At 40.6% G+C, this 25,748-nt stretch overlaps 2 protein-coding genes across 3 annotated transcripts in view; one reads left to right on the forward strand and one right to left on the reverse strand.

The window, feature by feature from the left end:
• CCDC47 (coiled-coil domain containing 47) overlaps positions 1-2,538 on the reverse strand; it is a 19,060-nt gene extending 16,522 nt beyond the window's left edge. Inside the window, exon 1 of the mRNA XM_061392321.1 lies at positions 2,252-2,538. The gene's annotated coding sequence lies outside the window, so the exon portion shown is untranslated. The remainder of the gene's footprint in view (positions 1-2,251) is intronic.
• Positions 2,539-3,112: 574 nt separating this feature from the next.
• The window catches only part of DDX42 (DEAD-box helicase 42), a 35,806-nt gene continuing 13,170 nt past the window's right edge, over positions 3,113-25,748 (forward strand). Inside the window, exons 1-6 of one of the 2 annotated variants that reach the window (XM_061392307.1) lie at positions 3,113-3,203; positions 12,881-13,117; positions 14,847-14,997; positions 20,267-20,328; positions 21,617-21,653; positions 22,489-22,638. In XM_061392307.1, coding sequence (XP_061248291.1) covers positions 12,897-13,117; positions 14,847-14,997; positions 20,267-20,328; positions 21,617-21,653; positions 22,489-22,638 — 621 coding nt within the window. In that variant the 5' untranslated portion in view covers positions 3,113-3,203; positions 12,881-12,896. Of the gene's footprint in view, positions 3,204-12,880; positions 13,118-14,846; positions 14,998-20,260; positions 20,329-21,616; positions 21,654-22,488; positions 22,639-25,748 lie in introns of those variants that run through there. The other variant, XM_061392308.1, reaches the window with a different exon arrangement.

Below are 25,748 nucleotides of genomic sequence, written 5' to 3' on the forward strand. Positions count from 1 at the left end.
AAAGAGACTTTGGTTCAAATGCTATCATATTACAGAAGCCAAAGGAGAAACACATCTCTAAGGAAACAGAGGTTCGTTTCAATTGCAGCAGAAAGTTCAAGTAAAATACGGACCAAAAATTTCCAAATGTTAATGAGGAAGTCATGATTGGCAACTGCAAGGAAGTGGTGCAGGATGCAGGGAGCTGAGCACTGAGAGTGAATGGGTGGCAAAAGGGAGTACAGACTAATCTCTCAAGGTGCTCTGGCATCGTGAATATTCTGTATCTCATATTTACAATACCATAAATTCATAAAGGAAATTGGTTCAATATCAAAGACTATTGCCCAATACCCTCCAACTCATGGCGGCTCAAGCAATAGTCTTAGAATCGGACAAAGTTCATAAATTTTGAAAGGCACAAATGATTTGAAAAATGCCTCCAAGGAGAGGTCAATATTCTATCCTTTCCAACATTTCATCTTTGAGATTAGCACCAGGGGACATTTTATAAGAAAACACAGATGCCTTCTTGACAACAGTCTCGAAGAGGTTTTTGCTGTGTCTCCACTCACTCTTCAGCGTCATGGGCAAAAGTGGAAAAAGTATGAAAAGGAGCACCTATGTCGGTGGGGTTAGATTTGCTTTAAAACATCAGCTCTGGGCCTCCCTGGGGGCTCAGTGGTAAAGAATCCACCTGCCGATGCAGGAGATGTGGGTTCAATCACTGATCCGGGAAGGTCCCACATGCCTTGGAGTAACTGAGCCAGTGCAGCACCACTACTGAGCCTGTGATCTAGAGCCTGGGAACTGCAACTACTGAAGCCCACAGGTCCTAGAGCCTGTGCTTGGCAACAAGAGAAGCCACCACAACGAGAAGCCCAAGCACCACAAGCAGAGAAAAGCCCTCCCAGTATCGAAGACCCAGCAGAGCCAAAAATAAATAAATAAAATTAAAAGCAAAACAAAACATCAGCTCTACCATTTGCCAGCTGTATGATCTTGGGCAAACTACTTAAATCCGTTTCCCAGGTACAAAAAAGGAGGTCCATTCACTCCATGCCTCGTAGGGCTACAGTGGATGTGACAGGAGATAGGTGCTTGGCACATGTAAGGCCCGCAATAAATAGCAGTTCCTATTACTTCCTTCCACTGTGCCTTATGAACGCCCTGTAAGATGTAAAAATACTTTATCTTTAGTATTCCCTTTTAGATCCGTGTTAGAAACTTTTTCAAATAGAGAAGCAAATATAGGTTAACATTGGCACAGTCAGCCTGACTGCCTGCCTGCCAAAAGGTCTGTGAATTTCCACTTAGAATGTTTACACCACAGAAGCACTTCTAAGATAACTCAGCATTGTAACAGAGCCCCTTTAAGGGTATTTAGGTTAAAATTATCCAAGCCATCTGTGCCTTGGCCTTCAGTCTCAGAAGTCTCTCTGCAGGCACCTGTCAACTCATTTCTCAAATGCACAAACCCTGCCGGAGGGGCAGACCCAAGACTCCCTGGACAGGCCACACTGGCACTGACAAGTCCTGTCTGATTTCTTCTCCTAGCTTATTCGGCAATCTCAGCGGTTGGTTTAATCGCTAAGTCGTGTCCGACTCTTTGCAACCCCATGGACTGTAGCGCCAAGCCTCTGCCCACTGTATTTCCCAGGCAAGAATACTGGAGTGGGCTGTAGTTGGGTCAGGACTTAAAAACGAAAGATGAGCGTTAAGTGTGGAAATCATTTCTTGTTGGCGTTTTAGAGTGGGCCTTTCTGACAATGGCCAGACCCTAAAGCTTCTGGAGATCATGGAGACATTCCAGCCTGTCTCCTTCCAAACGCTGGATAAAAATGTCTTATGTTAGAAACCTGCAGAGAAGAGTCACCATCGAGGTTGCTGCTTCTGTCTGTCAAACTAGCTGGGTCTAATCTCTCCCCAGCACGGAGAATCAGTTCTCTGCTCCATTATTCTTGCTGCACGCTCTAACTTTGCTCTGCGGGTTGGCATTTGCTCAGAGTTCTGGAAGTTGCCCAAAACCGTTAAAGTCACCCCGAACAGAACTCCCAACAGAAAACAGGGACTCGGGGTGGACAAAGTTTGGTGTGTTCTTAAGAAAATCGGGAAAGGCGAGAAGGCGAGAAGGCGCGAGGATAGAAGCATGTCACCAAAAGGCTGGACTTAGGGGCCGGACTGGGAATAGGGACCCGGGTAGGCCACGCAACTCAGCGTCACCGCTCGGCCCGGCCAGGCCCCACCGACCGCGTCACGGCCCGCGCCTTACCTGCACCGGGGGCTAGAACTCGGCCCACTGCTCCTGCAGCCGCCGCCTCTATCCCGCCTGCCTCTGGTCCCGGCCACCGCCTGCCGGGTCGCCGCGATTTCACTGTCCCGACGCCTCTAGGACACAGCTTGACCAGGCAGCTCAGTCACGCCGCGCCAGTCTTCACGTAGCCTCCGCCAGCCGTTACGTAGAATGCGTGAGGCCGGCCCGCGCCTGCGCGCGGCACGGGGCCAGGACACAGCCCTGGGGACTGCGCGAGACCGCCTGCTCCCCCGCCCAGCTGAGACGAGGTAGGGCGGCCGGGAGAATTACATAAGCACCGCCCCTGGGCCGGAGCTGCCGGCGCCTATCCCAGTGCTCTCCGCTAGGGTTCAGTCTAGTTGTCATCACGCTGAACCCGTGCTCCGGAAGTTAAAAGTCACCATGCTCTACAAGACCACGTGTCCAGGGGCACGCGGAGAAATGTCGCCCAGGTCGTATTTGCTAAGGAGCAGAGTTTAGGGAATCGGCAATTTCATGTGCATGTATTTTCCACCCGAGCCCCTTGTGGGGGATTATTTTTTTTGGCAGCTCCCTGCCACTACTACTTTCTTCACTGCCAGACCCACTCCCTATACGGGCCATGAACACTCCTCACTCAGGTCCGGGGCGTCTGTGAAGTTATCTGGGAGCCTTAAGGCCCAGAGCCCGGGGCGCCTTCCGGGAGCCGTAGACCAGGCCCCGCCCTTCGGCCCGCGCTCTCCGCACTGCGCATGTCCGGTTTTGTTCCCCTCCCCCCTCCGTCAGCAACGGGCCAAGAGGCGGTGGCGGCGGCGGCGGTAGCGAAGGGGGCGGAGAGGGAGGAGCGCGGCGGGACTGGGCCTGGACCGCGCGTACTTCGGGCCGTGAGGTTCTCTCCGAGTCGGCGGTAGCAGCAGCTGCCTCCGCAGCCGCAGCAGCAGGTTTGCGCGAGGTGGGTCTGGACGCGGGGCCGTAACCCCTTGGGGGCACCACAGGCAACTGCGGGGCCTAGTGAGGGCCAGGGAACCGCGGCCTCTCTTAACAAAGAGTCGGCGGAGCTTCCAGGAAGCCGAGGCGCAGGGGCCCGGGGAGGGGTAGGAGTGCGGGACTGAAGACTCAAGGAGCCTTTCGGAGCCTCGTCGCCCTCCTATGGCTCCCGCTTCTCCCACAACTCTTGATGAGGCCCAGTTGGCGGCTTTCCGGAGGCGGCGCTCGCCCGTCCGGGAAGGGATTTGCAGGGTTCTGGGCTTCGGGAGGCATAGGCATGGGGAGGATTCTGATCCGAGCCAGCAGCAGTTAGCAGATGCTAGTCTCCAGATCGGGGGACCTGCCAGGCCGAAGTTGCCAAATCTGAAGACAGTGAAAGGCATAGTCGGTGATCTTTGTGTAGCTTTGAGTGTATCTGTGACTAGCATCAGCCTCCTCACAAAACTTTTCTATGGCCTGCTAAAGAGCCTTTCTAATGTGGGTAAATAATTTATATGGAGTTGCAAGCTTAGGCACCAATAATATAAGGAAGAACAATCATACTAGTCGAGACTTCGGGGGAATCTTAGCTTTCTTATCACCTTAGCGGAAGCTTTGCCCCCTCACCCCTTTGGGCGGTCATTCAGATTCCTCTGGGTTCCCATACAGTTTGTTTTTTTGTGAATGATCTTTGTATATATCTGTTTTCTGTATACACACCACCGAACTCCTAAAGAGCAGAGATTCTGTTTTAATTCGCTTTAACTTTCCAGAGCCAAGCCCAGTGGAAGGTCTTTAACACCAGAATTCATGTTTAGACTTTAAGTGGTGAAGGAAAAAAAATGTATGTTGTATTTTCCTCTACCCAGATGGGACATACTATGGCCTAATATGCAGTTCATTCACTCAAGAAATATTTTTGTTGATAACTTCTGTGTGCCTATTCCCTACCAGTGTGCTTGGTTTGTGACCCGGACCCTCATGAAACGTTGTAGTGAGGGAAAGAGAGAAAACAAATATATAAATTATACTGTATGTTAGAAGATGATTAATGCCTTAGGTGAAAAAAAATAAAGCTGAAGAGAGGAATGGGGAGATGTTGCCTTTTTAAACAGCATGGTCAGGGAAGTGTTTACAGACAAGCTGATGTTTAAGTGGACTAGATAAGGAGGTGAGGGAGTGAGCCCACCTAGTTTCTGGAGGAATGATCCTTCCAGGCAGAGGAACCAGCAAGTATAAAGACCTTGAAGAGGACAATGCTGGCTTGTTAGAGGAACAGTTACAAGACCAGCATGTTTGGAGTACTGTGAGCAAAAAGGAGGAATTATTAGGAGATAAGGTCAGGGAGGGGAACAAGGCGTTGCAGGGAGCACCAGATAACCAGGACCTTTTAGGCTGTTGTGAAGATTTCATTTTTCTTCTGCCTGAGATGGAAACTGAGAGTTTTGAGCAGGGGAATGGTAAGATCTGACCTACACTGTTAATAATTCAGTGCAATTTGTGGAAGAGTACAGTTCTTTATGTTTTAGTTTTATCACATCTTTATGTAATCAGCTCTTAGTTTCTTTAAGCTGGCAGAGAGAAAAGAGATGCTTCTAAAACAAGTGTAATCTAGCAGTTACCTATTTTGGCTTTAGAAGAATGTGTTGAAATTCTTGGGTTTTGTACAGATTCTTGCTAAATAATCAGATTTATAGTGTGTGAGTTATTCTCAAGGCAGATTATTAGATAGAGTAGATGGTGATCAACTGTCACTAGAAATCTTACTCCTACTCCAAAAACACAATGTTAATGATAATAAAAAAGTAACATTTTATAATCATTTGTTTTTAGTCCACTATTTTTAAAGTCATTTATATCTTATTTTCCACCATTTCTCAAAACATAAACTAGCCAAATTATCTTCCTTATGTTCCTACACTTATTCTACTTTCCTAGACTTTGCTGTTTCTAGCTTTCCTCCTTGCATCATACTTCTCTACTCAGCTTATATCTTTCCGTGTTAAAAAAATAAATAAAAAACTCATCTTCTGGGTTCTAGCTCTCTTTTGAAACCTGTCCCCATTTGTCAACTTATAGTGATCTCTGACATTTTCAGTGTCATATGGCACCAGGGTATGGAATCTCTAAGTTGAAAGAAACTTGAGAAGTCTTAGCTTGATATTCTCCATTAACCAGTGGAGAGATTGATTTCTGGGGGAAAAAAAAATAATGATAAACATGACAGCTAATACACATTGTGCACCATTTGCCAGGTTTTGTTCCGGGTGTATTTTTGTATGTGAATTCAGTTTTTCACACCAACCCTATGAAGTAGGTGATAGTCTCACCATCTTAGAGACGAGCAAAGTAAGGCCGGAGAAGCTGAATAACTTCCAAGAAGTTCACATCAAGTTAGTTGGCAAAGCCAGTGTTTAAACATAGGCAGCTTGCCTCCATGGTCTGTGCTGCTTTACTGTGCTGTTAAGATTTTCTACTAAATCACATTTTAGTGCCTAAAACGGTACCAAGCAGGTATTGATACTTTATGCTGTCCTTAATTTTTCTCGTTGGCCAAGTTGTGAATCTCCCCAGGTCTCCTATATGTTGAATAAATATGAATGATGAGTGTATTCTCTGGAAAACAGAAAAGAAAAAGAAAATGAATAAGCCATAGAGTTTGTAACATGGAGCTGGAGAGAGAAAAAAAGAACACAGATAGTTTTGAATAGATGTTGGGTGTTTTAAGACTAGAACAGGAGTTTAATGAAGAAAGTAGCTTTTCTCTGGGAAATCATATTCATGTCATAGTTCTAGGAGTTGGTATTTGAGATGGGCGTTGAAGGATAGGCTTTGGCAGATAGATAAAATGAGAGATCTGGTGGGAACAGAATGCAGGTTGAGGGAAGAGCATTCACCAGAGTGCATGTAAAGCGGTTCATTGGCACAATGGAGAGTCTCATTCCAGCCTGATTGAGTAACTAGAGAGCTGTTGAATTGAAGGGAATGATGGGATCAGAAGTGTGTGGCCAGAAGGTGAGGGGTCAGGGTCTGGAGAAACCCCGAAGGAGGTTTGAGTGCTCACCCCCTTTGAGTGTGACTTTCCCTAGTTCCAAAATATTAACAAACACCTGCCAAAGAGGTGGGAATTCTTATTTTCTCTTATTGCTATTTATTTCTGACCCACTGTTACTTCAGTTAATACTTCACCTCATAGGGCTGTTTCCCTCACTTCTTGTAGGTTAAGGAAGGGAGAGATGTTACCTCTCAGTACTGGGCACAAAACAGAAGGTGATTATTGGTCTACATAAAACATGTTGGTGATTTCTAAGACCCAACTCATATTGCTGTCTTTAAAGCAAATGCTGATACATTTTGCTTATGGTTCTATTAGCTAATTCTTTTCAAAGTAAATGTTTTATTTTTAAAAACAGTATTTTTTAAAGAGAAAAAATGTAACTGAAATTTCACAAGTATATTTGCATTTTAGAGTAGAAACTGAGGTCTGGACAGCATCATTCTCCCTCATAAACCAGATAAAATAACACTCTAAAAATACATGTGTAGTTGAATTCTGATTCTTTGATTTTCAAGGGTGTTTTTTTTTTTAACTTGTAAAATAACACATGAAAAATCAAAACCACTTTCAAGTGGCCAGGTCACGGACGCTGAGTACGTCCACACTGTTTTGCTACCGTCAGCACCACAGTGTCCACAGAACTTCTTTCATGTTAGAAAACTGAAACTCTGCCCCCATTAAGCAGTAACTCCCCATCCTCTCTCCTCCTAATTCCTGGCAACCACCCTTCTACTTTGCTTCTGAGTTTGACTAAGTACCTCATGTAAGAGGAATCATACCATATTTGTCCTTTTGTGAGTGGCTTATTTCTTTTATTTATTTCTGGCTGGACTAGGTCTTCGTTGCTGTGTCCAGGCTTTCTCTAGTTCTGTAATAGCGAGGGCTACTCTCTAGCTGTGGTGTGTGGGTTTCTCATTGCGATGGCTTCTCTTGTTGCAGTTTCCAGGCTCTAGGCCCGAGGGCTTAGTTGCCTCAGGGCATGTGGAATCTTCCCGGACCTGGGATCAAACCTGTGTCCCCTGCATTGGCGGGTAGATTCTTATCCTCTGTATGACCAGGGAAGTCCAGCTTATTTCCTTAACTTGACGTCCTTAAGTCTCATCCGTGTCGTAGTGTGTGTCAGAATTTTCTTCCTTTTTAAGTCTGAGTACTACTGCTATATATTTATCTTGCCACGTTTAGTTTATTCATCCATCTGTAGACACTTGGGTTGCTTCCACCTTTTGTCTTGTGAATAATGCTACTTGGAACATGGGTGTAACAAATGTCTGTCCCTGTTTTCAGTTCTTTGGGGCATATACTCAGCCAGGAGAGGAAATGCTATATCATATAGTTCTATGGTTTTTTAATAAGCCACTATAAAGGGAGCTTTGAGAAGACCCATGAATGGTGGACTACATTAATTTTTTAATGTCCTCACTATGTTTTGACTTCCTTATTAACTATTGAGTAGATTTCTCTTCTCCAGTGTTTGCCTAGAGAATGCAAATTACTTTCATTGACTTATAACCTAAGCAGAGGAGGGCTCATTAAAAAAAAAATGATAAAACCAAATAGAGATGAGGTTGGCCATCTTGTGCTTCTTATATCTGCTACAGTCCCTCAGACCTCTGATTGTTGAGGGCCTGTAGCCATACACGTGGACTAATAGTAGGAAAACGGTTCAAGAAAGTCAAAAGCAGTGGTGTCTGAGGATGACCTGGCTTAGATTTCATCAGGACAGCTGGTTGGCTAGATAGCAAGGCTTATAATAATAGGAGCTGATGGATTTCACAGATACTGGGATGAGTTTTGAAGAGCCTGATATTTATCCATTCAACGAAAAATTTTTGAGTACTGTGTACACCAGGCACTAAAGATACTATGTTGGACAAAACAAGAAAGTCCTTGCCCACGTGGCGCTGACATTCTAGTCAGTGGGTTGTAGAAAGCACAATGGTTTGGCATTGCTGGAGACAGTTAATTGGGGAACATGGGCAGTGTGACCTAGATCACACTAGTGAAAGGTGTGGGGGCACTTAAGGGTTCTCAGTCTTTGGGTTGACCCACATCTTGGAAGAGTTAAAGTATTGCATATTTTTAAGCTATTAAGCAACTCTCACCTGCCCAAGGTCATGCTGCTTGCCTGTCTGCAGAAGTTGAATTTTTAAAACCAAGTATTTGATTTATTTCTCTTGTAATTTGAGCCCTTTGGTTATTTAGTGGGATTAATTTATGCCCATCCTTTTCTCCTGTCCTCAGCCTAGGGGGAAGTGTTATTTACTCCTTGTTAAAGGTTTTGGTCTTTTCTCTTCAGCTCTCGGCAACACCTTGTTCCTGTGATTTTTCCTGTCATCCTAAATCTTCAGTTTTTCTATTTGTGTTGGCCTTTCCTCTTTAGCATATAAACGTGGTTAGATGTCTTCCTTAAACAAAAGGCAAAATTCCTCTCGTTAACACCTCACACTCTCTTTCGCATTGATAAAAGGCCTAGAAAGTAATCTATACTCCTCTTGGCCTTGTCTTCAGCCTCTACCCCTTACCAATCATCACTTAACCTTTTCCCTACTGCTTCAACAGGGGCTTTTCAGTTCTTACCCCGCCGCGCCCCGTCCCCCACCCCATCTCCTCTTTTGTTATTAACATTGGACATTTCTTTCTGCTTGTAAAACTTCGCACCATCTATGTCACTGTTCTCTGCTACCCTCTGTGTCTCTCTCTCTCTGTTCTTTTTCAGGTTTTCACATGAGCTTCTCTTCCCGATCCTTCCTAAGTATGGACCTCCACTAACACCTCTTTTCTCGCTCTCTCTGCCCTCTTTGCTGGCTTATCTACATTAGTAACCTCAAATGCGGATATCTCATGTGGGACCTAGAACTCCTTCACAGATCTCTCTCTGCACTTACAGACCTTACTTGCCAGCTATCCTGAGTGCTCCCATAGGTACTGTGAACTGATCTCACTTTCTACCTGCTTCTCCACCCGTGACTTTTCTGGGTTTCCATCTCTGTTAATGGCACTGTCATTCACCCAATCTGTAAAAGCCAGAACCCTCCAAAATTATTCTAGACTCTTCCTTCTTCCTCCTCCTCCTTCCTCCTCCTCAGCTTCCACGTCTGATTTGGTCATTCTCCCCAGTTGATTCTTCCTCGTAAATACCTCAGTAAAACATCAGATCTACACCCCGCCCTTCCTCATAGCCACTTCCTTAGTTTTGTAGTACCTTGTTGTGGTTTATCTACATTTTTATGATAATATCCTAACCACTTTGTGTCCCAACTTTTCATGCCGTCTCTCATCTGATGTCTCTAAAATGGTGATCCAAAACATGTCCTCTTTTTTGCTTAAAATTAATGATTCCTTACAGCTGGCAGAGTATATTTTTGTATGGTGTATTCTTAGCATAGTACACCAACCCTATATCTGGGCCGTTTGTCTTTCTGAACATGTGCATGCAACTTTCCCAAAAGTCCTAGAGAACTCTAGCTGCACTGAACTAGTTCCAGTCCTTTGTGGTAGCATTTACAGTTCCTTTGATCTAAAATTTCTCTCGGGCACTTCTTCCCTGGTCTAATACCTCTTCAGGTTTAAAAAATTACCACCACTGTCATCTCCAGAAAAACTGCCTTGTCCCCCATTCATGGTAGGTTGGGTACTCTTCTACTGGGCCATCAATGAATGCGCTTTCTGTAATACCTCTACACATCATTTCTTTTTGTAAGCTGCCTAAAACTACACTGAATTCCTTGAGAATGGAACTGTATCTTTCATAGATAAATGCCCAGCGCCCAATACAATGCCTGAACTTTCTCAACAGGCTTTCAATAAGCCATGAGATTGTTCATGTAATTCTTAAAATCTACCAACGTTTGTTTTTTCCATCCTTCCTTTACCTATTTCAATGGCTTGTTTATTATTAGATTTTTATTATGCATTATATACAGAAGGAAAAGGGATAAAATTCAGAATCCAAAATTTAATGGATTAATTACTAACAGCCTCTTATTATGCATTATATACCCTAGGAAAAAGGTTAAAATTCAAAATCTGTAATTTTTGTTGCTTAGGAACAGCTTTTGGAAGGCCAGGCTCACAGATTGGTTAAACAGTACTCTCAGATGCTAAAATTTTCTGGCTTGTAAATCTTCTAACTAAATATCATCTCACTAGAATTATGTTGATTCCTCTTAAGGAATTCCAGAAGAAGGCAAGAAATGGTCTTAATTATGTTTGAGTGAGCTATTACTTATTAAGTGCTTTCTCTAACCGTGAATATTTTCTACGAAAGGTCCAAAATGAGTACAGACAGTCCCTACCTGGAGCTGAGGGTAGAGATTGACATAGCATAGATCCAATTCAATACTAAACAGACTGAACCAAGTACTGTGTAACAGCAGTAAAACAAAACCGGTGAGCGGGGTATAGCACCAGAAGAGCAGAGCATATTGTTCCTGTTCCTAGTCACTTCAACAGTGCCATCGTAAAAAGCAGTTTTTGAAACTCTTTTCACATTGACTTCAGAGTCTTTTATAAAAATATAAACTTTTCTTATTAATGGTAAACTTTAATACCATTATTAAAAGAGAAAAAAAGTAAAATTCAAATGATTGGTATTAACATTTTGATAAATAGCCCTCCAGCTATCTTGGTACAGGTACACATTTTTACATTGAATCATACCACCAGCCTTGTTTTATGCCCTTACCGTGTTACTCAGTGTATAATGGACACTTGTCCATAAATGTGAAACTTCAAATGCACTTTCCCTTTGATAAGCAGTTGTGTTTTTAAAAAATTGAACCTAAGAAAATAATAAAGAGTATAGACAAAGACACAGGATATGTTTCACAACTTAAAAAAAAAAAGAAACAGAAGTAGAGAAGTGTATTTATTCACATAGTCATGTGTATCATAAGGTGAAGAAATCAGTAAAACAATTTGTACAGTATGGTTTCAGTTTTGATCTTAAATTGTGTGTGTGTATACACACGCATAGAAAAAAATAGCAAAATATATCAACAAAATTGTGTATCTGGGAGAGGAGTTTCAGGTAGTGTTAAATTTTGTTCTTTTTTGCTTTCCGAGTTTTCTGCTGTTCTGTGAAACTTAGGTAACTTGTTTCATTAAAAAATAGTTTTTTGAAACCAAGACTAATAAGATAAAAAGTTTTATTTTTAAATGAGTTTGAATGATGCTCAGGAGATTTCTTTGTAATCTTTAACAGTAGGCTAACTGAATAAGATATTCAACTGGCAATCAAATCTTTTTGAAGGGTATGATATTAAATACTGAATTCCTGTTCCAATTGAGAGCTCAGTAAAATAAATTACGGTGTCTTCGGTGTTTTAGGAAATGTGACTGTTTTAAGGGGAGAGGAAGGGAGTTCAAGAGGGAGAGGAGTGTATGTGTGTGTAAAAGTATGACTGATTCCCGGAGAGAAAGGGGGCTCCCCTCAAGATGGAGGGGAGGGGGTGTGTGTGTGTGTGAAATTATGATCGATTCCCATTGTTGTACAACAGAAACCAGCAATTTTGTGTACAACTTTACACAAAATTGTAAAGCAGTTATCTCCCAATTAAAAAATGTGTATCAAAAAACAAGAAAATGTGACTGTTTTATTAAGGTTCAGTTCAGTTCAGTCACTCAGTCGTGTCCGACTCTTTGCGACCCCATGAATCGCAGCACGCCAGGCCTCCCTATCCATCACCAACTCCCAGAGTTCACTCAAACTCAAGTCCATCGAGTCGTGATGCCATCCAGTCATCTCATCCTCTGTCGTCCCCTTTTCCTCCTGCCCCCAATCCCTCCCAGCATCAGAGTCTTTTCCAATGAGTCAAGTCTTCGCATGAGGTGGCCAAAGTACTGGAATTTCAGCTTTAGCATCATTCCTTCCAAAGAACACCCGGGGCTGATCTCCTTTAGAATGGACTGGTTGGATCTCCTTACAGTCCAAGGGACTCTCAGGAGTCTTCTCCAACACCACAGTTCAAAAGCATCAATTCGGTGCTCAGCTTTCTTCACAGTCCAACTCTCACATCCATACATGACCACAGGAAAAACCATAGCCTTGACTAGACGCACCTTTGTTGGCAAAGTAATGTCTCTGCTTTGGAATATGCTGTCTAGGTTGGTCATAACTTTTCTTCCAAGGAGCAAGCATCTTTTAATTTCATGGCTGCAGTCACCATCTGCAGTGATTTTGGAGCCCAAAAATAAAGTCTGACACTGTTTCCACTGTTTTCCCATCTATTTCCCATGAAGTGATGGGACCAGATGCCATGATCTTCGTTTTCTGAATGTTGAGCTTTAAGCCAACTTTTTCACTCTCCACTTTCACTTTCATCAAGAGGCTTTTTAGTTCCTCTTCACTTTCTGCCATAAGAGTGGTGTCATCTGCGTATCTGAGGTTAGCATATTGCATATCTGAAGTCCAAAGTTAAAATTTTTTTTAACTGAAGTATAATTGATTTACAGTGTTGTGCCAATCTTTTTTGTACCAAAATTAAAATTTTAATTGAGAGGCAAATGTTTAAAATTGTAGGTAAAGGTTGGAAGAGACATGAACATCAGTGGGCTGTTCACTTTTATATAAAGTTAAATTTGTCCATGTGTCTTATTCCTAACAGATCAGTCCCTGACACCATGAACTGGAATAAAGGTGGCCCCGGCACCAAGAGGGGCTTTGGCTTTGGCGGTTTTGCCATCAGTGCTGGCAAGAAGGAGGAGCCGAAGCTCCCGCAGCAGTCCCATAGTGCCTTTGGGGCAGCCAGCTCTGCTTCTGGCTTTGGAAAGTCGGCTCCACCCCAGCTCCCTTCTTTCTACAAAATTGGTTCTAAACGGGCCAACTTCGATGAAGAAAATGCGTAAGTGGTAATAATATCTGGTAATTTAGCAAGGTTAGTCTTTGAGATATTCATTCCATCAAAAAAATTGAAGCAAAGAAACCATTTGTTTCTCAAATAATAACGACTTCTTAAATTGGTTATCTCACTGAATTGCATTGTTCCTAACAAGTTAAATTGTTACATTCACTCATTCCCAAGGAATATAATACTTGTGTGGTCCTTTATTTTTCCTTGTTCCAAAATGGATTTGAGGCCATTGAAACCTAAATATGGCTAAAGTGTTTTGTTTAAAATTGAATTATTTAATTTACATGGTTTTTGATGTTCTTCACTGAAGTTTTTTATTTAAAGCATAGAAGTTGTTTGGTAAACACAGGCAGTTATCAGAACTGGTAGAGACATAGTTTGACTCAACACCGAAGTCCTTAAAACTGTTAAACTGTTGTGTTGTAACATCTTATAGTGGTAGGAAAATCTCAGATTTTTGCTCACAGTTCTCAGGAACCATATTTACCAGTTACCTTTTGTAACTTGATTGTCTAATACAGTGATTGTTGAAAAGCTGGGGTTTGAAAGTTTGAGCTCTAATTCTTTACAGATTTTAAGTTCTTTTTTTTTTTTTTTTGCCAGATCTAAAGAAATGTTGTATTGCTGTTATTTCTAGCCTGGTCATTACACTGTTGAGCTTTTTTTTTTTTTTAACCTTCAAGATCACAGTTTTTAACGTATTTAGCAGCATTTAAAAAAATTGGTATATTATTTAGCAATTAAGTTCATAAGTAAGTGTTTAAGATTTAGCAAAGTCCAGGATCATTATTCTAGAGACCAGTTTACCAGCTCAGGGATACATTAAATGAAACTATTGTATAGAGAAATATGCATTTGTGTGTGTGTGTATAGCATGTAAGAATGGTTAGAGCTTTTAAAATGAAGACTTGAAATGCTTTGAAGTTTAGACTGTAGTTTTGATCTCTTTAATATTCTGTTGTATTACTCTTTCATTTAATTCTGAGATAAGCTCTAAACAGTATTTTTGTTTTGTTTTAGTGTATAGCTATATCAATATTCTTTTCTGGGATATCTGTTAGAGGGAAAGTGGTACTTTTTCCAGATGTTGAAGTTGTTTTCTGAATACGTAACACAGTATGGTGAGGAAGTGTGGTTCGTGTACAATGTTATATTAGTTTTGAGTGTACAACAGAGTGATTCACAGTTTTTAAAGGTTATTCTCCTTTTATAGTTATAAAATAATGGCTATACTCCTGAGCATTTATTTTCAATTCTATAAGTTTTTTTGTTGGTTCTTAGAAAAAAGCCCAGAACTTTTTAAGAACATCTCTAGCCTTATGAATTTAATCTCTAAAAGTTTTTAAAGTGTGGTAAAGAATAAACTAGGCTTTTGATATTTCATACAAAAGTATTTTTTCCATGGCATGCTTTAATATTTGCTGTATCTGTTCAATAGTGATATGCTGTTGATAATTTTGTATTGGAAACTCATCCCTTTTGACAGAACTAGAAATGTAATTTTTAGCAGACACTACTGAAATGGAGAATCTGCTGTGGTTTTTTTGCCGTATTAGAATTTGGCATAAATCAAATGATACTTAATAATTAAGTCCTAAGCCTAAGGACCAAAATCTGTTAATGGTAACATACATACCATAATAAAAATTTTGTTAAATGAAAGATTCACCCACCCCCAAATTAAACATTCACTTTATCAATCATGAATCTTAATTTTCAGATATTTTGAAGATGAGGAAGAAGATTCTAGCAACGTTGATTTACCTTACATTCCTGCTGAGAACTCACCTACCCGCCAGCAATTCCATTCCAAGCCAGTAGACTCTGACAGTGATGATGATCCCTTAGAGGCATTCATGGCTGAAGTGGAGGCAAGTATCAACTCTGTTACGTTAACATCTTTAGCAATTAGAAACAGGTCAGATTAACCTAGTGCTTCAGTCCTCAGAATTTGTTTATTGGCCTTTTGTTGAGAGAATTTTGCTCTTGTATTCCATAGTTTCTTAAATATACTTCCATGGCCCTGTAGCATTTTCAGAGATGATTGGTGCCTAGGAATGTGAACTGTAGCCCTTGAACATAGTGGCTCAAGTGTGCGTGTGTGTGGTATGTTCTATTTTAATAATTCTTGGTTTAGTCTTAAATGGAGTGAATACTATCTTACTCAATCTAGCTTTTATTGAATACATATTTATGTAAGGTAATTAAACTTAAGGAATTTGCTAAAATTACAGATTCTGTATTCCGTACTTCTGGTGTTTATTTCTTTTTATCCATGTTCGTGACCTTGCTGTAGAAAATGAGACTTGTGACCTCTTCCTCCTTAAAACTCTTCTCACTAGGCTTTTTGTGATTTTGTATTTTTTTTCTTTTCTCCCATGTCTCTGACTTTTCTATTTAATTACTTTGTATCATGAAGAATTTCAAACACATAAAGTAGAATAATAAGATGAGTTCCCATATGCCCTTCACCCTGCTTTATCAGGTAACACTTTGGCCAGTCTTTTGTTATCTGACACCTCCCACCCCCTTTTACATTATTTAAAGTAAATCTCTGACATATCATTTCATCTATTGGTATTTCTATGTCTATAACTCTTAAAAAACAACTACCATGTGATTACACCAAAAAAAAAGTCCTTACCTAGCCATGTGACTGTTATCTGTCATTCTTGTGATTCTCTTCCAGTTTCTCATATGATTCTGCTACAGTTCTCTTTATTAATGTGCTGTCTTCAGGTTTTATACATTCCTTAGTGACCTCACCCACTTCCAAAATTAACTTCTGTGTGAATAAATTAATATCTTTAGATCCATAGTCTCTCTTTAGTTTCAGCTCTGCTTTTCTAGAAACATATTGGCTATTTTTACATGGATGTGTTCCCCTGGTCCCTTTAACTTTTTTTTTTTGGCCCCAATAAATAGCTTGTGGAATTTTAGTTTCTTAACCTGTGATTGAGCCCTGGCTCTCCACAGTGAAAGCACAGTCCTAACCACTGGACTGCCAGAAAATTCCCAAATTGGCTTTAATTTCTTCCTTCAAATAGCCCCTCTTTTTTTTTCAATTTTATTAAGGTATAGTTGATTTACAGTGTTGTGTTAATTTCTTCTGTACAGCAAAAAGTGACTCAGTAATTGACTGAAAAATTTCATGTACAGAGGAGTCGCCGGCTATAGACCGTGGGGCCGTAAAGAGTCAGACGCGACTTAGCATAGCACACAGCACATATACTCATCAAAGATACTGGCCTGTACTTTTATTTTTTGGTAGTGTCTTTGTCTGGTTTTGGTTTCAGGGTGATAGTGGCTTCATAGAATGTCTTTGGGAGTGTTCCTTCCTCTGTGGTCTTTTGGAAGAGTTTGGGAAAGATCAGTGTAAGTTCTTTGTATTTTTGGTAGAATTCCCCAGTGAAGCTACCTGGTCCTGGACTTCTGTTTGTAGGGAGTTTTTTAATTATAGATTTTATTTAATTTCTTATGTTCGGTCTGTTCAGTTTACCTGTTTCTCTTCTTCATTCAGTTTTGGTGGGCTGCATGTTTCTAGAAAGCTGTCCATTTCTTCTAGGTTGTTGGATTTGTTGGCATCTAATTGTTCATAGTATTCTCTTATGGCTTTTTTGTGGTTGTTGTGATTTCTTCTCTTTCATTTATTGTTTGGGTTTTTCTCTCTTTCTCTTTTTTTTTTTTTTCTTTTTTGCTGTGTGGTATGTGGGATCTTAGTTCCCTGACCAGGGATGGAACCTGTGCCCCCTGTATTGGAAGGCAGAGTCTTAGCTACTGGACTGCTGGGGAAGTCCCTTCTTTTTTTTTTTCTAGTAACTGATCAAGCATGTTCATGTCTTGCTTTATTTATTCCTCAGAATAACAAAGGTGAATAGGCAGAAAAACTATATAAAACTTCTTAACTGATAAAAAAAACTGAACCCTGAGATAATCCAGATCACTTCTCCAAACCACATTGGTACTGTGTGGCAGAGCTGGGATGCAGATCTGATTTTTCTTGCTTAGTAGTCCTGAGAACTAGCTCTTGCAGAACATAGTACTGCCTTCCTCTCATCATTTGCCAGCTTCTGTCAGTCTTTACAGTATCTCTTGTATCTGTTTCTGTTTCCATTATGGTCATCTTCCCCTCTACCTTAACTCTTACCTGGTCTAAATTAATTCCCTCCTTTCTTTAGGCTCTCTGCTCTCCTATTCATGTAGTGGACAGCTACAGAGTAATTGGGCTGAAGCGTGTTTCTTGTCATATTACTCCTCTTACTCAGAAACTGTCGCTTCATTGTTTATGAAGTAAAGTCCTTCTAGATTCCTCAGTTACTTGTTACCTGAAGTCTTCAGCCAGAATTCATCTCTCCTCTGAGGAAGCAGGGGGGGAAAAGAATCCAGTAAAGATGTGGTTTTGTTTGGTGTAAACGATGCTTTTTAAAAATAAGAGCCAACATTTTTTAAGATCCGGAGATTTTTGTCTAAAAGATCAGTCTCCTGAAAAGTGAAAAATGTGGCAGGACTGGGACTGCATTCGTGTGTGGCACAAAACAGGCTGTTGCTGACAAAATAACTGCCTGCTTTGGGCAAGGCAGGCTTTTTCTACTTCGCCCATCAGTCCCTGTTGTCTTCTTGACACTGAGGCCATCGCTTAGAGCCTTTTACCGTCATATTTGTGTTATAATTTTCTTATAGTGGAGAAGTAGATTTCCTGAGTGTGGGTCTGTTGTCAAATATCCGAAAATAAAACTCAGGGCTATGTGTTTAAAAGAAAAATTAGAGCATGCTTCTTTAGAATATTCAGGGCTTCCTCTGGTGGCTCAGTAGTAAAGAATCTATCTGCCAAGCAAGAGATGTGCATTTGATTCCTGGGTCAGGCAGATCTGCTGGAGAGGGAAATAGCAACCCACTCCAGTATTCTGGCTTGGGAAATCCCATGGACAGAGAAGCCTGGAGGGCTACAGTCCGTGGGGTCACAAAGAGTCGGACACAACTTAGCAGCTAAACAAAAACAACTTAGTAAAATGCAAGCAAAACGTGTCTGTGTCAGAAGTATAGAACTTTCCTTATCTTGCCTCACTTCATTCATTGTGAAATTGCTACCCATTGAGTATTTTGGGTTTCCCACCTTTGATTTAGAATAAATTACTTTCCAAAGAGTGTATACCTAAAAAGTAGCAGAGCCAGGATTCAACTCCAAAGCCCATGTTCTTTTTGCTGTATCATTCAGCATCTGAGTTCTTGTGTTGTGTATTTCTGCATAATGCTTACCAGAACTACTCAGAACATACCTGTGCTTTGCAAGATGGTAGCAATTTTGTAAATACAGTGTGTTAAATGATTCTTTCTAGAAGAAAAGAAGTAAAGGCAATGGATAAATGGTTTGTTTTGTTTGAGATATCATATACATATTGGTTTAGGTTTTTTTTTTTAATCTTCTTGATACATGGACATTTCCCAAAGGGCTGTGTTTCTCATTATTTTTTCAGATCCCTAGTGATGAATTAGAATAAAAATCAACTCTTGATTTTTGAGGTTTAAATTTAGATTTAATTTTTGGTAGTGCAAACTGGCATAGCCCTTTTTGAGTAGGAGTATCCAAGAATGGTCCAAATTCTGTTGCTTGGAATTTCAAGTAGTTGAAGCTGTTTGGAGGTTAAATCTTTTTGATACAACATCATTCTTCCAGATATTTTCTGCTGTAGTATCCAAAGGCATTTTGCTGATTTTCGGACGGAGAGATTGGATGTTATCTGATCTTGGGGAGAGTGTTGTTGCCAAGGTATTGCATTAATCCAAATCAAAGAAGTCAGAAAAACTCACATTGCTTTACAACAAAAAACAGTTAGCAGAATGCGTTTTAACCTTGGCGAAAAGTAGTTTATTCTTCTACCCTTGATTTTCACGTGTATAAAGCAAAGAATTAATTTAGATCAATAATTATCAATTTGCTATATAAAAATTACCTATGAAAAATGGGAAAAGTACATGTATTTCACATGTAAGTGGGGTGGACATGTAAGTCCACCCCAAAGGGTTCTGATTTAGTAGATTTATTTGTTGTTTTTCCGTTGCTAAGTCGTGTCTGACTTTGAACCCCTGAACTACAGCATGCCAGGCTCCCCGTCCTTCACTGTCTCCTGGAGTTTGTTCAAACTCATGTCCGTTGTCAGTGATGCTGTCTGTCCAGACACCTCATCCTCTGTTGTCCCCTTCTCCTGCCCTCAGCTTTTCCCAGCGTTAGGGTCTTTTCCAGTGAGTCAGCTTTTCCCATCAGGTGTCCAAAGTATTGGAGGTTCAGCATCAGTCCTTCCAGTGAATATTCAGGGTTGATTTCCAGTAGGATTGATTGGTGGTCTTGCAATCCAAGGGACTCTTAAGAGTCTTCCCCAGCACCACAGTTCAGAACACCAGTTCTTGGGTGCTCAGCCTTCTTCATGGTCCAGCTCTCACATCTGTACATGACTATGGAAAAAGCCGTAGTTTTGACTATACGGACCTTTGTTGGCAAGATGATGTCTCTGCTTTTTAATATGGTCATAGCTTTCTTTCCAGGGAGCGAGCGCCTTTTGCTTTCATGGCTGCAGTTTACTTAGTGCAAGGTTTTCACCCTAAGGGCATTTAGGGCTGGGTAGTTCTCTGGTGGGCTGTTCTGTGCGTTGCAAGATGGTTAGAGGCATCTGTGGCCTTCACCCACGGGATGTTAGTAACAGCTGCCCCCACCCCAAGTTGTGCCCGCCAAAAAATGTCTCCTGATATTGCCAGATGTCCACGGGGGATAGAATCACCCAAGGCTCAGAACCACCTTTCTAGAGCCAGATACAGAAATCTGCATTTTTTTACTAGCCCCTTTGGTAATTATGGAGAAGGCAATGGCACTCTTTAAAAAAAAAAGTCAAGCATTTTTACTAATTTTTCCACACATGGTATATTTGCAGATAAAAACTATGGAATCTGCATATATAGTCAAGTTTTTAGAACATGGGTATTTCTCTCTAAAAAATAATTGTCAAAAAACAATTTGCATCAGTGCAGTTGTCAAAATGCATAGCTAAAACTGTGATGGTGCTTGTTTGAATCTAAAAATTCTTTATAAAGAAATTTTCCTTTCAATGTTTTTAGTTGGTGATTCCATACGGCCTTTTGTTTCATTAGGATCAGGCGGCTAGAGACATGAAGAGGCTTGAAGAAAAGGACAAGGAAAGAAAAAACGTAAAGTAAGTTGTTTTCTTCTCCTTCAGAAAGGTTACATGACAATTGCTACATTATTGCAAAGCCTGTTCCCCCAAAGTTTATAAAGAAAAATTAAACTGCACAAATGTCCTGACTTAAAGTTATTACCTTAAATAATATTTTTGTAGGTAATAGAGATGACTGCATTTGCATTCTCTTTGGTATTCAACTGTAAATAGTTTTTAGGGAAGCAAGAGAGCATCATTACTAGTTTGGGTTCATTTTTCTGAGTTTTGTCCCATAACTAATATAAAATAGGTTTATGCATATGTGATTGATTTTTAAGATGTAACCGTAATTATATACCAAAAAACTATGTATATTATTAATAAATAATAAAATCTGATTTGAGGGCGACATGCTTTAGCATCTAGTCAGAGCTTGAAATACTTTATTTTCTAGGAAAGAGAATTCTCCTCTTTCCCTTGCTGAATATACTTTTCTTAAGGCTTTTGCTACCAAGCACAGGCAGGCAGGTTGGACTTTGCCCTCTGCTTGGCAGTCAGTGCTCAGCCCCTCCCCAAGGCTCCTGTGCCAGACGGAGGGTCTGCCCTCGCTTGGGTGCTTATTTTGTGTTGTGTTCCCTTCCAGCTACCCTCCACTGGTGGTGTTGCTTGCCCTAGGAATAGCAAGTGCTCTAGGGTAGGCAGAAAGTCTGATTAAAAAGCAATGGTTGTGGGAATTAAGCAACTATACTTTCATAGTTCCTGAGAGATGCAAGTGGAGAAGGTCCACTTCTCCACATGAACTGTTTTAGTCCCAGATTTTAAAAAGAGTTGATGTAGTTTTTCTCCCTGTCCCTGAGGATTTTGGCTGAATGCAGTTACTCAGAGCTAAAAACTCTGGGGCACCTTAAGGCAGTTGTGACCATCTTTAGTGTATACCAAATGCAGGTGTTCTTCTTGTTTCTGCTTTTAATACAAAATCCTTTTCACAACTGCATTGTGTTTGTTGTGTGGGATATACAAAGCTAGGGCCCTTGGGTATCTCTTCACAAGTTTTTACTCCCTATATTCTTGTTAGTATTGATATATTTGATGTTTCTAGGGGTACCACATCATCCCATTCAAAAGAAATGCAAACTGCAGCTTATAGTGTGAAATCAGACATGCGTGGTGGATGGATGGCTTCCAGTGTGCTTACTGCTACTTTGTTATTGTTAGTGTTGAGAGTTCCTGTCCTGTATGGAATTCAACACTAATGTGCTATAAGTATGGAGCTGGGTATGTGGAACATTTGCAGGGAAGTTTGTTTCTCCGCTTGTTTTTCCAGGGGTATTCGAGATGACATTGAAGAGGAAGATGACCAAGTGAGTTCCTATGCAGTATTTCTATCTTTTACTTTCACCCCACAAAGTCTGTCCTGGGGACAAGCTAGAGCTTGTCTTCACTGAAATGGCCATTCCTGACGTTCAGCAGGGAATGTCATTTGACTTGCTCCTTTTCTACCTGTGTGACCAGTTGGTAATATAAAGATTCATGTGGCTTTCCCCCATGTTGAAGATGGAAATTTTGGTCAAGTATGATATCACAAATAAAGATGAGCTTTACTCAGCGTGATTTTTTTTAATCCAAAATTAATGTTTATTCTGATAAATCAAGAAGTAGAATAGTGTGGGATCTATAGACAACCTCTCGTAACACCTAACCTTGACCTGTTTCTAAGGGTTCTGTTTGTGATTCTTGTGTTTCAAGATGGAACATTCGTTAAATGACAGTCCTTTAGTATTTTTTCCCCATTCAGTTGTGGGATGGAGAGAAGGGACCCAGAGTGAGCCCTTTCTAGGTTGGTGACCCTTCTAATCAGTGTCAGCTTCCAAACTTGGATTGGTAAAGCCACAGCATGTGTTCCACAGCTCTCAGCAGGGTAGGTAGTAGACACTCCACCCCAGGAAGGCTGTGGAACTGACAGTTTTATAAGTCTTCTGTTAAGCAACCTAAATCACTTTAGGGTAGTAACTGTCTCATTTCCTCTGATTGTCCCTCTGAATACTGCTATTGTTAAAGGAATTGCTAGTAAGAGTCTTATCTTACTGGGTAGGTATGTATACTGTGCAGTCATCTGGTACGCTGTGTGCACTAATTACAGGAGCAAAAATGTTCTGTTATACTTGGGTATGATTATGATCTTGTGCTTTCCTGCAGGAAGCTTATTTTCGGTATATGGCAGAGAATCCAACTGCTGGTGTGGTTCAAGAGGAGGAGGAAGATAATTTGGAATATGATAGTGATGGAAATCCAATTGCACCTTCAAAAAAAATCATTGATCCTCTTCCTCCCATTGATCATTCAGAGGTATGGTATTGCTGAATTTGACTCTTCTTTCAAGTTGATGCAGTTTTCTCTTTCAAGCTGATGCAGTTTTCTTCAGCTTTAATATTTAGATTTTCCCAATATCAGAGTACTCCTCTGATTCGTACTCCTCATTATGTCATGAGAATATTTCTTTGGAATTTTGTCGTATTTGCCAAGTGATTGAATCAGAAGGTGACTGAATGGTTGAGACTTTGTAGCCTGTACTATTCAAGGTACAGCTGAGTCTCTTGCTCACATTCAGTTTTAAGTGAAAAATTGTATTCAAGCAGTTGTACTTGTTTTCCATACCATCACTTACCATCTTCCTTTAACTGTGGGTCCCTGGACCTGCATTTGCTTTTTAATTGCTGTAAATCTTTACTATTTCTCCCAGATCTGGGGCAGATGAAAGGCTGTTCTTAAATCAGGAAAAGGAAATGAGGATATCTGTGTACTCACTTGGGGGAAAAAAATCAGTATTTCATCCAGGTTAAATATCAGACTAGAGCTTGCATGCCCTAGTGATTCTAGATCTAGAGCAGTGGTTTTCAGAGTGTGGTCCAAGGACACCTAGAAGGGTCTTTGCACGGAGTCTACAGAGTCAAAAGAGTTTTCGTGGTAATGCTGAGGTGATTTGCCGTCTTCACTGCGTCGGCATCGGCACTGATGGCTGAAGGCAATGCTGATACCTTAGCCTGAATCGGGACAGTGGTGCCCGTTGTCCCGGTGGTCACTGCCTTCTTCCCTGCCTGACTGTCACAGTACCGAAAATAGAAGCCAGCTTCACGTCAGAGTATCCTTGATGAAACAAAAATTATTTACATTACTCTTACATTCCATGTGACAAAATGGGAAAGGGCAGGTAAACATTTTTATTGCATGCCGAGATATGACAGTTGTCTCAAAGAAAGACACTTAGGTGCTCAAGTTGTGAACTGAGCTGCTGCTAAGTCACTTCAGTCGTGTCCGACTCTGTGCGACCCCATAGACGTTAGCCCACCAAGCTCCCCCGCCCCTCGGATTCTCCAGGCAAGAACACTGGAGTGGGTTGCTATTTCCTTCTCCAATGCAGGAAAGTGAAAAGTGAAAGTGAAGTCGCTCAGTCCTGTCTCTTAGCGACCCCCATGGACTGCAGCCCACTAGGCTCCTCCATCCATGGGACTCTCCAGGCAAGAGTACTGGAGTGAGATGCCATTGCCTTCTCCCGTGAACTGAGCTAGCTGCTTTTTTTTCATGGGACACCATTTTCACTTGAGAAAATGAATGGCACATCAGGGAAAACAAAAGTGTCTCTTGTCAGTGATAGAGACTCAAGTTTTCATGCAGAAATTAGAATTTGGGACACTGTATTCATCACAGTGAGTTTGACAGCTTCCTCCCTTCCAAGTACTAACCAGGCCCGATCCTGCTTAGCTTCCAAGATCAGACGAGATTGGGCGCTTTCAGGGTGGTGGCTATAGGTGACAGCTTTCTAATCCTTAAAGTCTGCTGATAATCAGCCATGAAATGTGTATTTTTTTAATTACACAGTGAAATGTCTTGGATGATCTTCAAGCCATCTCAGTGAACCAGTATTTTCAGAGAGCCAATGCATGATGTTACAGAATCATGCATGAGTAAAGGCCCCATTCAAAGTGCAGGATAGACCCATGAATTATAGTGTGACAAAATGTGAAAATTCGTCCATATGGTTTTGGATTACACAATGAAAATAACCTTTAAGAAATGTGTACCTGTCAAGGTTGAGTGTAGTGTCAAGAGTAAAAGTCTGCAAGCATCTGAAAAGGTTATTAATAAATATTCTTTTTCCCTTTTCCAACTACATATCTTTGGGAGGCCAGGTTTTCTTCCTTGGCTTTAATCAGAACAACACATTGCAACAATTTGAATGCAATAGAAAATAATAAGATTTGGAAAAATGTGAAATAGTATTATAAAATAAAAGTTGTCTTTATTAAAGCATATATGTTAAAGTGTCATGAGGTTTGTTATTTTAACATGAATTATAAATTTAAAAATTTTCTTTTTTTAATACAATAAATAACGGTAGATAATAACCATTTTTAAAATCAAATCTCATTGTATTTCTGTTAAGTGTAGAGGGTACCTGAGACCAAAAAGTTTGAGAGCTACTGGTCTAGACTAGAGTGTGGGTTATATTCAGTTCTTTAGATTTTCCTTTTGCGCAGCTGTTAACCACTTAAGCAGTTGGCATTTTACATGTGGCAAATGAAGCTACCTAAATGAAATCTATCTAGGAGGCTGCATCCGTGATAAAGAGTGAAAATATAATAAGGAAACAAGTACAAGTATTTGAAATAGTTGTCTAATAAGATATCTGAGATACTTGACAGAGTACTCAAACTTCATCCTGCCTGGGGTATATCCCATAGTTGTCCTAATGTAATGAGAAGTCTGCCAGGAGAGACCAGAAATGAAGAAAGAATACCCTTTCTTCACATTCTTTTTTTTTTCCCCCTCTTGCTTGGAAACCAAAGGAAAAAAAGTGTGTGTGTAAAAAAACTTCAATATTTGTAGATTTTTGTTAAGACAAAAATTGTTACCCTCATAGAGCTTCTGTTTTGATAAGAGAACTGAAGAAAAGGGCTTGGTGCAGCATTGTGGGGAGCGTAATAAAAGGTCCTGTTAATAATGCTAAAGGAGAACTTAGTTCTTTCTCTTTGTTGATAGTACCATAGAACGATAATTAATTTTAAGCTATATCTAGAATTATGAAGTTTTTGACCACCTATCAAATGCTTAAGTTCTCCTTAAAAAAAAAAAAGATTTGTTGTAGACATATCATGTCAGAAAGAGAATCATTTAGCCAGATTCATATGTGGTGATATGCTAGTGTTTCATTTTCTTGGTATAGTAAGCTATGAGAGGAGTAGCAGAAACGACTTCTTCCCTCTTTGGAATTGGAAATGCCCGACAGTACATTTTTTTTAAAGTTAACAAAAACATTTCCGTGTTTTTAAAAAGAATGGAACTCCTTAGAAATATTATCAGAGGCCTAGATCTAGGTGAACAGCTTACCGGAAAGCATATTTAAATGTTACAGGGTGGAATATCTGAGTCCTTTGGCATTAGAGATTCCTTAGTCTGCA

Source organism: Bos javanicus, chromosome 19, assembly GCF_032452875.1.
Source record: "Bos javanicus breed banteng chromosome 19, ARS-OSU_banteng_1.0, whole genome shotgun sequence".
NCBI classification, from domain to species: domain Eukaryota; kingdom Metazoa; phylum Chordata; class Mammalia; order Artiodactyla; family Bovidae; genus Bos; species Bos javanicus.